Here is a 12680-nt window from a genome sequence, read left to right as displayed (position 1 = left end):
GACACCTTGTAGAGTCCATGACCCGATGAATTGAGGCTGTTCTGAGAGCAAAACGGGGTGCAACTCAATATTAGGAAGGTGTTCCTAATGTTCTGTACACTCAGTGTATATAATCAAACTTTAAAAGCTATTTTAAACAAGGTGCAGGAATGATAGCAAAGGGAACCATATAGGCCTAATCCAACCTATATCTCTCCTAGTGAGTCTATCAGACATCCATAGTATAACCTACTTCACTATTCTCTTTACTAAATCCACTTAAACAATCTATTGTGACATGGCATCAACCAGGTGGCCTAACCTAAATAATCCACTTAAACAATCTATTGTGACATGGCGTCAACCAGGTGGTCTAACCTAAACGACACTATTAAATAAGGTTTTGAGTGTTTTATGTGAGAAATAAGCTATCACTTACGGTAGAAGACGTACTGCGTGAAATTGGACCATACTTTCTCAGGTGCGTAATGGCTGATGGAAGAGGCGGTGAGCAACGAGTTACAGGCAACGATGTGGAACCCGCTCTCTGACAGCATGTCAAAGGCCCGCTCCAGGTGACAGAACCGGAGGAAGAACCGGGAGGTGTACCTGTCCCCAGCCCGGTCTGCGTCTAGGCTCTCATTCAGGGTGTTTCCAAACACCTCTTTGGCGAGGCCGATCCTTCCGCTGATGAAGATTCTGGGTACTACTTTTTTGGATTTGGGGTCAATCGCGCACGTGCCTTTGAAACCGACGGTTATGTATCCATATCTCCCGTCCAGAGAGTATGAGGAATATATCCTCTGGTCGCTGCTGAGCGACGCGTCGTCGAAATCACTGTGAAACGGGTCGTCCTGAAAATGTTTAGATTCCTCGGACGCCAACAGTTTGACCAGTTTGGGCAGTTCAAAGTATTCTGCTTCCCGTTTTAACCTTCCTTTCTCCGGGAAGTGATCGGGTAGGACGACCTGCTTATCTCTCAAATAATCCAATACATATCTGAACAGAAAACCATCTCTGTCGATAAAATAACGTCCCCTGAGGTCCCGCGCCAAGTCGTTCGACGAGGACCCCTTCTTGGTGGAGAATAACCGTCCCAGTAAAGAATTGGGGATGCTTGTTAAAGTATGTAGACGAGTATAGTATACTTGTCCTCCTACGTTTAGTTCAATAACATCAGACGGCGGGTTTTGCACGGACCCTGTTTCTTTAGCCGGCTGGGTTTTACAATTCTCACTCAGTGCCATTTTTAGTTCATGCATAAAACCAAATCCCGGTCAAGGTGCGGCGCGCAGATGTTCCCAAAAAGTTTTCAATCTATATGGGATGGAATGTGCATGTCTTCTATTGAATTAAATCGGTCACCACATGCAGTGCACGCATATTTTTACACACATCCATTGCTGTGAGTCCATTAATATAATCCTACAGTGAAATCACCATTATTCCATAATCAATCGAAAATATAATTGATCACCTCTGCACTTCACTCCGTTCTGGATAAAAATGTCCAACTTCTTTGATTCAGCAAGGCAAGCTCCTGTCCTTGTTTTTTAACAATCCAGTGTAACTTTATCTGCCAGAATCAATGGCACGTTCGCTGTCCACAGAGACGGTGCTGAAATTGCCGTGCGCGTGCTGTTCTTTTCTGAAAGTGAAGATGGAATCCGGACGCCGGTGCAGCGCGCTCCCATCTCCACGTCTCCAAACTGCTGTGCAGAGAAGAGAGCAGAAATAACGCTCAGGCTGGCACTGGAGTGAAAACGGTTACGATTATGTTTTTCCAGCGGTGCGTGGAAAAAAACATAATGGGAAGTAACGTCTTACATCATCATCTTAAAGGGAAATTATTTTTTGAAAACGTGCGACGTAGCGTAGCCTACATTCTGAATGACATTCCATAGAAAATATATTAACACTCTGCAAAGTAGCCTAATAGGCTATAATAACATTTGAGTTTGAATTTAATTTGGGGATTTCCATATGCTGAAACATATCAGGTGACTAATTAAAAAACGTGTATGATATAATTAGCAAAAACTAAATAACCCCACTATCCGTTTTGTTGCTTCCCATGATTTATCTATGCTGATGAATAATGTCTTCATTGTCTATCACCAGCTATTTCAAGCTGCGAGGTTATGCTGCGCTATGGAACAGTGATTGGACTGGGTGAGTGGGCGTCACTTCAACACCGTGGAAAGGTACCGTTCGGCTGCAAGTGGCCATAGAACCCCTCAGTGGAGATGTCATAATACCCATAAAACCTAGAGGTCAAACAGAGAAATGGTTCCAATCGTTTGCCCCCATAAATTGAATTTTTTTTAAAACACATAAAATAAGGGCTGTGTTTCATGTATTCTTACCCTGGCGTTACGTTTTGATAACCATGTAAATCTCTCTCGGACAAGGTGATTTTTATCAATATATTTGTCTCTATTTACTCTCAGATTCGAAAATGTTAATTAGCATCAAAGTAGACATCATGCAAAACTACAAATCCCTGCAAGCTTTGCTAACAGGTATTGTGTCCATTTGAAACTTGCACAAGACAGTTCACAGAATTGTAAATGTTAAGAAATGTAGCCAATTTATTAATTACTAAATGTAGCTAACATTAGATAGTTAATCTAGAGATTCTTACCTTTGCCTCGATTCTTCAGTCTCATCATGGCATTTGACATTCTTTATGATAGTCACATTAGCAGCTAATTAGAATTTAATTTTTTTGGGGGGGGGGGGGGTATGCGAATATATTGATAAACATCACCTTGTCCTGGAGAGATTTACATGGTTATCAAAACATCACGCCAGGGTAAGAATACATGAAACACAGCCCTTATTTTATGTGTTTCTAAAATCCCCTAAAAATGAATAGTGGAAAACCGATTGGAACCATTTCCCTGTTTGACCGCTAGGTTTTATAAGGTTCTTTTGACTCATACTGTTGTGCTCTACTGGAATAAGTGAGTAGCCCATTGGCTGCGCATGCGTTGGCTTACAATCCATGATGGTGGCCATGAGTGAGTACTTAGGCCTACTTGTTACAGTAACTATCTTTAAATAGCTCCTATATTGCAATGCACGTTAACATATTATCTTGTTTGTTCTTTTAAGGACGGCTTGTATGGGCAATTGTTTCTCAGTCGTATATAGTCATATGCTTGTAAATAGTAGCCTATGCTCTTGGTTTTTTAGTCTTTAGTAGGCCTGTACTCTTTAGTAGGCCTGTATTCTTTAGTTGGCCTGTATTCTTTAGTAGGCCTGTATTCTTTAGTAGGCCTGTATTCTCTTTAGTAGGCCTGTATTCTCTTTAGTAGGCCTGTATTCTTTAGTAGGCCTGTACTCTTTAGTAGGCCTGTATTCTCTTTAGTAGGCCTGTACTCTTTAGTAGGCCTGTATTCTCTTTAGTAGGCCTGTATTCTCTTTAGTAGGCCTGTATTCTCTTTAGTAGGCCTGTATTCTCTTTAGTATGCCTGTACTCTTTAGTAGGCCTGTATTCTCTTTAGTATGCCTGTACTCTTTAGTAGGCCTGTAATCTCTTTAGTATGCCTGTATTCTCTTTAGTAGGCCTGTATTCTCTTTAGTATGCCTGTATTCTCTTTAGTAGGCCTGTATTCTTTAGTAGGCCTGTATTCTCTTTAGTAGGCCTGTATTCTCTTTAGTATGCCTGTATTCTCTTTAGTAGGCCTGTATTCTCTTTAGTAGGCCTGTATTCTCTTTAGTATGCCTGTATTCTCTTTAGTAGGCCTGTATTCTCTTTAGTATGCCTGTATTCTCTTTAGTAGGCCTGTATTCTCTTTAGTAGGCCTGTATTCTCTTTAGTAGGCCTGTATTCTCTTTAGTAGGCCTGTATTCTCTTTAGTAGGCCTGTATTCTCTTTAGTAGGCCTGTATTCTCTTTAGTAGGCCTGTATTCTCTTTAGTAGGCCTGTATTCTCTTTAGTAGGCCTGTATTCTCTTTAGTAGGCCTGTATTCTCTTTAGTAGCCCTGTATTCTCTTTAGTAGGCCTGTAATCTCTTTAGTAGGCCTGTAATCTCTTTAGTAGGCCTGTATTCTCTTTAGTAGGCCTGTATTCTCTTTAGTAGGCCTGTATTCTCTTTAGTAGGCCTGTATTCTCTTCAGTAGATCAATAGAAAAAAGCAGTGAAAGCTGTTAAATCTTTTGAAGTAATATAAACTCTTCATCCCTGGTCTCTCTGATAGGACATTGGTTGTTTGAGTCAGTGTGGAGAGATTTTCTCCCTGACTGGTGGATAATTTCACCAAGTCAAATTACTGTACATTCAAATGTATTTGGTGAATAAAGGTGATTCTGGGATGTAAGAAGCCAACACTGGTCATGCTTTACCCTACATGATAATTCACTGCATTGTGCTGGAGAGGGGTTGCTAAGCAGCCGCATGGGGGGAGGGTGGGAGCAGCTTCAGTGAGTGGGATTCAAACAGAAGGGATTGAAAACTGTGTGCCACTGCTGTTGCTGATTCTTTCAGCAAGCTTTTTTTTTCTTTTAATGTGAGATTTTCATTTCCCATGTAGAAAATGGCTGTTGTGTGTTGTTGTGGCTTCGGCTTGGGCAACATGTGGGTGAGTGTAGGCTATTTTGTTGTGTTTATTCAACCCATTTCATAATGTATTTGGAAACAAACATCCAAATGGATGAAACATTTCAGAGTGAGTTGGACTGCTGACTAATGACAACAACAGATGCCATTAATCCTCCGTAGAGAGTCCTTAGTTCCTGTTTTTAAACCAAGCTGTTCCTGTACAAACAAACACACTGCTATACTTTAATGTTTATAGTAATCTTTCTCCCTCTCTCTCTCTCTCCCCCTTTCTCTCCCTCCCTCCCTCCCTGTTAGTGCAACTCTACCAGTTTCTGATTTTTAGGAGGGGTTGAATTTCATGCCAGTTCAGCATGAATAATCTAAGACAATATGAGTCTCCAGCTGAGAGTGATGTAAGACATTCTAGAAGCTCCATCAACTTTATCATTTGGAATATTTGAGAGCTCTTGTTGTTGAAATCTGTGGTTAAATCTAACTGACTGGAAAAGCCAACAATGCCCTCCAAACAAAGAAGTGGTAAGAAATGTGGTTAAAAACAATGTACAAAACATTTCATCCTTAAACTAACAAATATGTCAGACATATTTGAATAAGTACATAAACGTAAAAATATTGCTTTGGTGGATTCACTTCAATTCCAGACCCTGTATCGCTAAGACAAATCACATCTAAGGTTATTGACAGTATCTCTACTATCTCATCTAATCTCTTATCTCCTCTTAGCTCCTCTCTAAATTGAAAGCTGAGTCTTGGTGGTGAGTTGGTAAGGCAGTGTAGCAGCCTGGCAGCTGAGTCTTGGTGGTGAGTTGGTAAGGCAGTGTAGCAGCCTGGCAGCTGAGTCTTGGTGGTGAGTTGGTAAGGCAGTGTAGCAGCCTGGCAGCTGAGTCTTGGTGGTGAGTTGGTAAGGCAGTGTAGCAGCCTGGCAGCTGAGTCTTGGTGGTGAGTTGGTAAGGCAGTGTAGCAGCCTGGCAGCTGAGTCTTGGTGGTGTGTTGGTAAGGCAGTGTAGCAGCCTGGCAGTCTTTCTCATATTATCTAGGCAATAATATCAAATCAAATGTATTTATATAGCCCTTCTTACATCAGCTGATATCTCAAAGTGCTGTACAGAAACCCAGCCTAAAACCCCAAACAGCAAGCAATGCAGGTGTAGAAGCACGGTGGCTAGGAAAAATTCCCTAGAAAGGCCAAAACCTAGGAAGAAACCTAGAGAGGAACCAGGCTATGAGGGGTGGCCAGTCCTCTTCTGGCTGTGCCGGGTGGAGATTATAACAGAACATGGCCAAGATGTTCAAATGTTCATAAATGACCAGCATTGTCAAATAATAATAATCACAGTAGTTGTCGAGGGTGCAACAGGTCAGCACCTCAGGAGTAAATGTCAGTTGGCTTTTCATAGCCAATCATTGAGAGTATCTCTACCGCTCCTGCTGTCTGTAGAGAGTTGAAAACAGTAGGTCTGGGACAGGTAACACGTCCGGTGAACAGGTCAGGGTTCCATAGCCGCAGGCAGAACAGTTGAAACTGGAGCAGCAGCACGGCCAGGTGGACTGGGGACAGCAAGAAGTCATCATGCCAGGTAGTCCTGAGGCATGGTCCTAGGGCTCAGGTCCTCCGAGAGAGAGAGAGAGAAAGAAAGAAAGAGAGAATTAGAGAGAGCATACTTAAATTCACACAGGACACCAGATAAGACAGGAGAAATACTCCAGATATAACAGACTGACCCTAGCCCCCCGACACATAAACTACTGCAGCATAAATACTGGAGGCTGAGACAGAAGGGGTCAGGAGACACTGTGGCCCCATCCAATGATGCCCCCGGACAGGGCCAAACAGGCATGCTGAAGTCCAAACACTTCAGTCGCTGGCTATATGGGTTATTATCTCTATCCACACAGTACAGCACTACACTGACCTAAATTATCTCTATCCACACAGCACAGCATTACACTAACCTAAATTATCTCTATCCACACAGCACAGCATTACACTGACCTAAATGATCTCTATCCACACAGCACAGCATTACACTGACCTAAATTATCTCTATCCACACAGCACAGCATTACACTGACCTAAATTATCTCTATCCACACAGCACAGCATTACACTGACCTAAATTATCTCTATCCACACAGCACAGCATTACACTGACCTAAATTATCTCTATCCACACAGCACAGCATTACACTGACCTAAATTATCTTCTCTTGCACGCTACTCATCCACTCATTTCATCACGAGAGAGAGAGAGAGAGAGGTATTTATGTGAATCTGCATATCTTGAGAAATTAAATTGATTTTTTTTTTCCTTTGCAGTTTAAAATTAGACTAGTAAACTACATGTAATGTAATATCCTTCCTCTTTGGTGATGAGGCATCATTGGTTCACATTGCTCCCCAGGAAGCCAATGTGAAATATCTGCTACCATTCTTCCCTGTTTGGAAGAGAGAGATTCCATGTTTTTTAATGACTGTGTGGGTTTTTTTGTTTTCACCCAGGTATTGTTTACACCAATTATAAATACTTGCTTTCCCAAAAAGCCTACGATGGAATCAAATTAGGCTATGGCTTCAATTATTCAACTGTCACTGCTAATGGGTCTCATATTATTAGATCTTGTCCAACAGTGATGCATTGTGTCAAGCACAATGACTGCTTGAGATGAATGAATGAATGAATGAATGAATGAATGAATGAATGAATGAATGAATGAATGAATGAATGAATGGCTTGTGACCATGGGTAGCTGTGTGCTGAGATTATTTGTCAAAGAGCAGTGTAGGCAACAGTCATAGAACTTCTAAACCCAGATGCGCAACATCATGAGACTTCTGGGAACGCTTGCAAAATAAACCAAGCAGACCAAGCCGGAGTTTGGGTTTTGAGAAGTCAATGAGAGAAGTGAAAAATGTATTCCTTAGGTTTAAAATCTTCTCCAAATCTAAAAGGTGCCACCTACACTGAACCAAAATATAAATGCAACCTAGAAATAGTTTTTCCCATATTTCATGGGGGGAGGGGAGGGTACTGGGGAGTATTTCTGTTTGTAATAAATCCCTTTTGTAGGGAAAAACTAATTCTGATTGGCTGGGCCTGGCTCCCCAGTGGGTGGCTGCACCCCTGCCCAGTCATGTGAAATCCATTGATTAGGGCCTAATTTATTTATTTGAATTGACTGATTTCCTTATCGGAACTGTAACACAGTAAAATCTTTGAAATTGTTGCATGTTAAGTTTATATTTTTGTTCATGTTACTCCAACCTTGCGAAAGTGACAAACTGACACGTTTTCATTTTCAACTAAAACAACTTTGGGTGTGTTCGTAAATTCACTCTGGAGTGCCAGAGTGCGCTCGGAGTGCACTCTGGGCATTCTTAAATTGAGTGTTGTCAGATTGTCCATTTGTAAATTCAGAGCGTTTCGCATTCAGAGGTTCACTGGACGCTCTGGCCGAGGAGTAGGGTTGATCTGAGTGCTCTGACCTCACAACGGCAGTCCAGCACCCACACTAACTTGGTAAAATTGTCTAGCTTGCTAGCTACTTCCAGACACAAATGAGATAACACCTCACTCTGACCATTTTACTCGCCCTAGCAGAGCTGGTTAGGCTTTTTTCATGTTATCCAGATTGTTGGTGACTGTGCTGCTGTTGTAACTGTGCTGCTGGCAACAATTGAATTATGTTTTTTTGCCGACGTTTACTGACACCGGTGAAATTCAACTGGGTATTGCATTTGTAAAATGCATCAGTTACTCTGCGCTCTGGCACACTCCGACGAGAGGGCTCTGAAATCGGAGTCAATAGCCAGAGTGAATTTACGAACGCACCCTTTATATCGCAGGAGTGCATTTGTTTTGTAGTAAGGGTAGGTAACAACACATCCGCCATGCTGATCCTCAACACAGGGGCCCCTCAGGGGTGCGTGCTCAGCCCCCTCCTGTACTCCCTGTTCAGTCATGACTGCACGGCCAGGCACGACTCCAACACCATCATTAAATTTGCCGATGACACAACAGTGGTAGGCCTGATCACCGACAACGACGAGACAGCCTATAAGGAGGAGGTCAGAGACCTGGCCGTGTGGTGCCAGGACAACAACTTCTCCCTCAACGTGATCAAGACAAAGGAGATGATTGAGGACTGCAGGAAAAAGAGGACCGAGCACGCCCCCATTCTCATCGACGGGGCTGCAGTGGAACAGGTTGAGAGCTTCAAGTACCTTGGTGTCCACATCACCAACAAACTTGCATGGTCCAAGCACACCATGACAGTCGTGAAGAGGGCACGACAAAACCTATTCCCCCTTAGGAGACTGAAAAGATTTGTCATGGGTCCTCAGATCCTCAAAAGGTTCTACAGCTGCACCATCAAGAGCATCCTGTCTGGTTGCATCACTGCCTGGTATGGCAGCTGCTCAGCCTCTGACTGCAAGGCACTACAGAGGGTAGTGCGAACGGCTTAGTACATCACTGGGGTCAAGCTTCCTCTATACCAGGCCTCTATACCAGGCGGTGTCAGGGGAAGGCCCTAAAAATTGTCAGACTTCAGCCACCATAGTCATAGACTGTACTGGAGCGCCATGTCTAGGTCCAAGATGCTTCTAAACAGCTTCTACCCCCAAGCCATAAGACTCCTGAACATCTAGTCAAATGGCTACCCAGACTATTTGCATTGCCCCCCTTCCTCTCCACACCACTGCCACTCTCTGTTGTCATCTATGCATAGTCACTTTAATTAACTCTACCTACATGTACATACTACCTCAACTAACCGGTGCCCCCGCACATTGATTCTGTACCGGCACCCCCCTGTATATATTGTTATATTTGTACTGCTGCTCTTTAATTACTTGTTACTTTTCTCTTATTCTTATCCATATTTTTTTAAACTGCATTGTTGGTTAGGGGTTTGTAAGTAAGCATTTCACTGTTGTATTCGGTGCATGTGACTAATAACATTTGATTTGATTTTGACAGCACATGCGCAGTTCGGCACGAGACAACCGTTGGACCCGATGACGTGTGTCTGCGCATGAGCTTAGATAGCCAACGTCGCCATGACATCGCCTACGAGCGTGATCGGGGATTTCTATTGGAGAAGCATGTTCTGCCTATCTCCATTCTGTACGGTCTTTGCTACAGTTTCAATCAATTCCATTCATTATGAACAGTACCAATGTCAGCCAGTAGAGGGGGGTGTTTGGTAGGAAATGGAGCATTAAATCAAATCAAATTTGAATTGTCACATACACATGTTTAGCAGATGTTATTACGGGTGTAGCGAAATGCTTGTTACATTACAGAACTGTGGAATGGAGCTAAAATATATTTTCTCTTGTAGGTTGGCACTGGACTGTGAAGGTGTCGTTACTGGAGCTGCAATGACAACAATGTAGATGCATATTTGAGATGCAAATGAATAATGAAAATGTGATGATAGAGCACAGATCTGTCTGTGTGTGTGTGTGTCTAAATGAGGACTAATTGTTGATTTGAGTATTCAGCCAGGACTCACGAACAACTGTCAACAACACTGAATCATAATCAGGGCTGGATGACTCCTTAAATAACTCTCATCAAAGTCACATTGACTGTAATGAAGCATCAACATTAGGGATAAACCATTGGGAACAGACAGCTAGACCTTGTCCAATGCAACAACAAAAAGCTGGCATCCTGCAAAACATGTAGGCTATTGTATGTGACTGTAGGAAAAACGCATACGAGTTTAGGTCTAGAGTGACATCCTTTGTAGCTATTATTCATTGAAAATATTTTGCTGTCAACTTTCATTTCATCAAGAGTTGTAGGTAGATTTCGATGGCTAACCCATTTGTACAAGTCCTGTTGGAAAATGTATGTGGGTTTTAACCCACAAGATCGATTGCTTTCAGATACAAAATGTGTATGTTTCACAGCTTACAGCCAGGCCAATGTACTACTCCTCCAGCCCTACTCATAGTGCTGCGTCTTGTGGACTGGCGACGTGTGTATGTTTCTGCAGGTGAGAACAAGGTAAAGGACGAGGCTTGTAAAATCACTCCAAACAAAAATACATATGCTTGTATCACTAATGGTAGTTACATTCAAATGGGACGGGATGGGACAAGCTGGTACATTCAAATGGGATGGGATGGGACAAGCTGGTACATTCAAATGGATGGGATGGGACAAGCTGGTACATTCAAATGGGGCGGGATGGGACAAGCTGGTACATTCAAATGGGATGGGATGGGACAAGCTGGTACATTCAAATGGGGCGGGATGGGACAAGCTGGTACATTCAAATGGGGCGGGATGGGACAAGCTGGTACATTCGAATGGGATGGGATGGGACAAGCTGGTACATTCAAATGGGATGGGATGGGACAAGCTGGTACATTCAAATGGGATGGGATGGGACAAGCTGGTACATTCAAATGGGGCGGGATGGGACAAGCTGGTACATTCAAATGGGATGGGATGGGACAAGCTGGTACATTCAAATGGGGCGGATGGGACAAGCTGGTACATTCAAATGGGGCGGGATGGGACAAGCTGGTACATTCAAATGGGATGGGATGGGACAAGCTGGTACATTCAAATGGGACGAGCTGGTACATTCAAAGGGGGCGGGATGGGACGAGCTGGTACATTGAAATGGGGCTGGATAGCTACATATTCTGATTGATACATAGGTCTAGTGTGTAAACATATCTTCTTACCTCTTCATATTATGTCTTAAATGTACTTTCCAAACCAAGTTAAATGCAGTGGCCATGTTTTAACCAGGACTTATAGATCCCAATTCTTGGAACAGACATAAACATCTATTTTCACATAATTCTTGAAAATGACCAATTTTGTCCTGTGTATTAATCTTACCTGGCTGAAGATACCTCATCAAGTTTTGTACATAGCCTATGATTCGATATACTATACCGAACAAAAAATATAAACCCAAAATGAAAAGTATTGGTCCCATGTTTCATGAGGTGAAATAAAAGATTCCAGAAATGTTCCATACCCACAAAACGCTTATTTATGTCAAATTTTGTGCATAAATTTGTTTACATCCCTGTTAGGGAGAATTTCTCCTTTGCCAAGATAATCCATCCACGTGACAGGTGTGGAATATCAAGAATCTGATTAAACAGCATGATCATTACACAGGTGCACCTTGTTCTGGGGCCAATAAAAGGCCACCAAAATGTGCGGTTTTGTCACACAACACAATGCCACAGATCATGTTTTGCGGGGGCGTGCAATTGGCATGCTGACTGCAGGAATATCCACCAGAGCTGTTGCCAGAGAATTTAATATTAATTTTTCTACCATAATCTGCCTCCAACGTCATTTTAGAGAATTTGGCAGTATGTCCAACCGCCTCACAACAGCAGACAGCGTGTATGGTGTCGTGTGGGCGAGCGGTTTGCTGATGTCAACGTTGTGAACAGAGTGCCTCGTGGTGGTGTTGGGGTTCTGGTATGGGCAGACATAAGCTACAGACAATGAATAGACTTGCATTTTATCAATGGCAATTTGAATGCACAGAAATACTGTGATGAGGCCCATTGTGAGGCCATTTTTGTTAATTGTCTGTGACCAACAGATGCATATCTGTATTCCCAGTCATGTGAAATCCATAGATTATGGCCTAATTTATTTATTTAAATTGACTGATTTCCTCATATGAACTGTAACTCAGTAAAATCTTTGAAATTGCTGGGATGTTGCGTTTAATATTTTTGTTCAGTATATTTAGCTACTGTACATCCAGGCTACTATTGGGGAAAGATGGCAGAAGTGTCACATCCTGACCAGCAGAGGGAGGTATTGTATCAGTTGTGGTCAGGATGTGGCAGGTTGTTTGTATGTTAAGGGTTTGTGTTGGGGATGGGACTCCCAATTGAAGGCAGGTGTGTTGAGTTGCCTTTGATTGGGAGTCCTATATAGAAGGGTATGTTTTTATTTGGGATTGTGGGTAGTTGTTTGTGTGCACTGCGTTTGTTTTAGCCTGCCACACTGTTGCCGTTGTGAGTATTGTTTTTTTTGGTTTTCCAGTGGATACTTTACTTGTTTTTATCAATAAACATGAGTATCCACATTCCCGCTGCGCCTTGGTCCTCTCCTTTTGACAGCTGTGACAAGAA

At 42.6% G+C, this 12680-nt stretch overlaps 1 protein-coding gene and 1 long non-coding RNA gene across 2 annotated transcripts in view; one reads left to right on the top strand and one right to left on the bottom strand.

Annotated features, from left to right (window-relative positions):
- LOC106604222 (BTB/POZ domain-containing protein KCTD16) overlaps positions 1-2148 on the bottom strand; it is a 36600-nt gene extending 34452 nt beyond the window's left edge. Inside the window, exon 1 of the mRNA XM_014198676.2 lies at positions 419-2148. Within this exon, the coding sequence (XP_014054151.1) occupies positions 419-1241 (823 nt within the window). The 5' untranslated portion in view covers positions 1242-2148. The remainder of the gene's footprint in view (positions 1-418) is intronic.
- A 795-nt stretch (positions 2149-2943) lies between these two features.
- Positions 2944-10913, top strand: LOC106604223 (uncharacterized). The gene is made up of 3 exons (XR_001328630.2): positions 2944-3002; positions 9526-9672; positions 9890-10913. It is a non-coding gene; the product is annotated as an uncharacterized lncRNA (long non-coding RNA).
- The last annotated feature ends 1767 nt before the right edge of the window (positions 10914-12680 follow it).

This window comes from Salmo salar, chromosome ssa05 (assembly GCF_905237065.1).
Source record: "Salmo salar chromosome ssa05, Ssal_v3.1, whole genome shotgun sequence".
Classification (NCBI taxonomy): Eukaryota; Metazoa; Chordata; class Actinopteri; order Salmoniformes; family Salmonidae; genus Salmo; species Salmo salar.
Note: the sequence above shows the minus strand (reverse complement) of the source record. Positions and strands in the feature narration are given on the sequence as shown.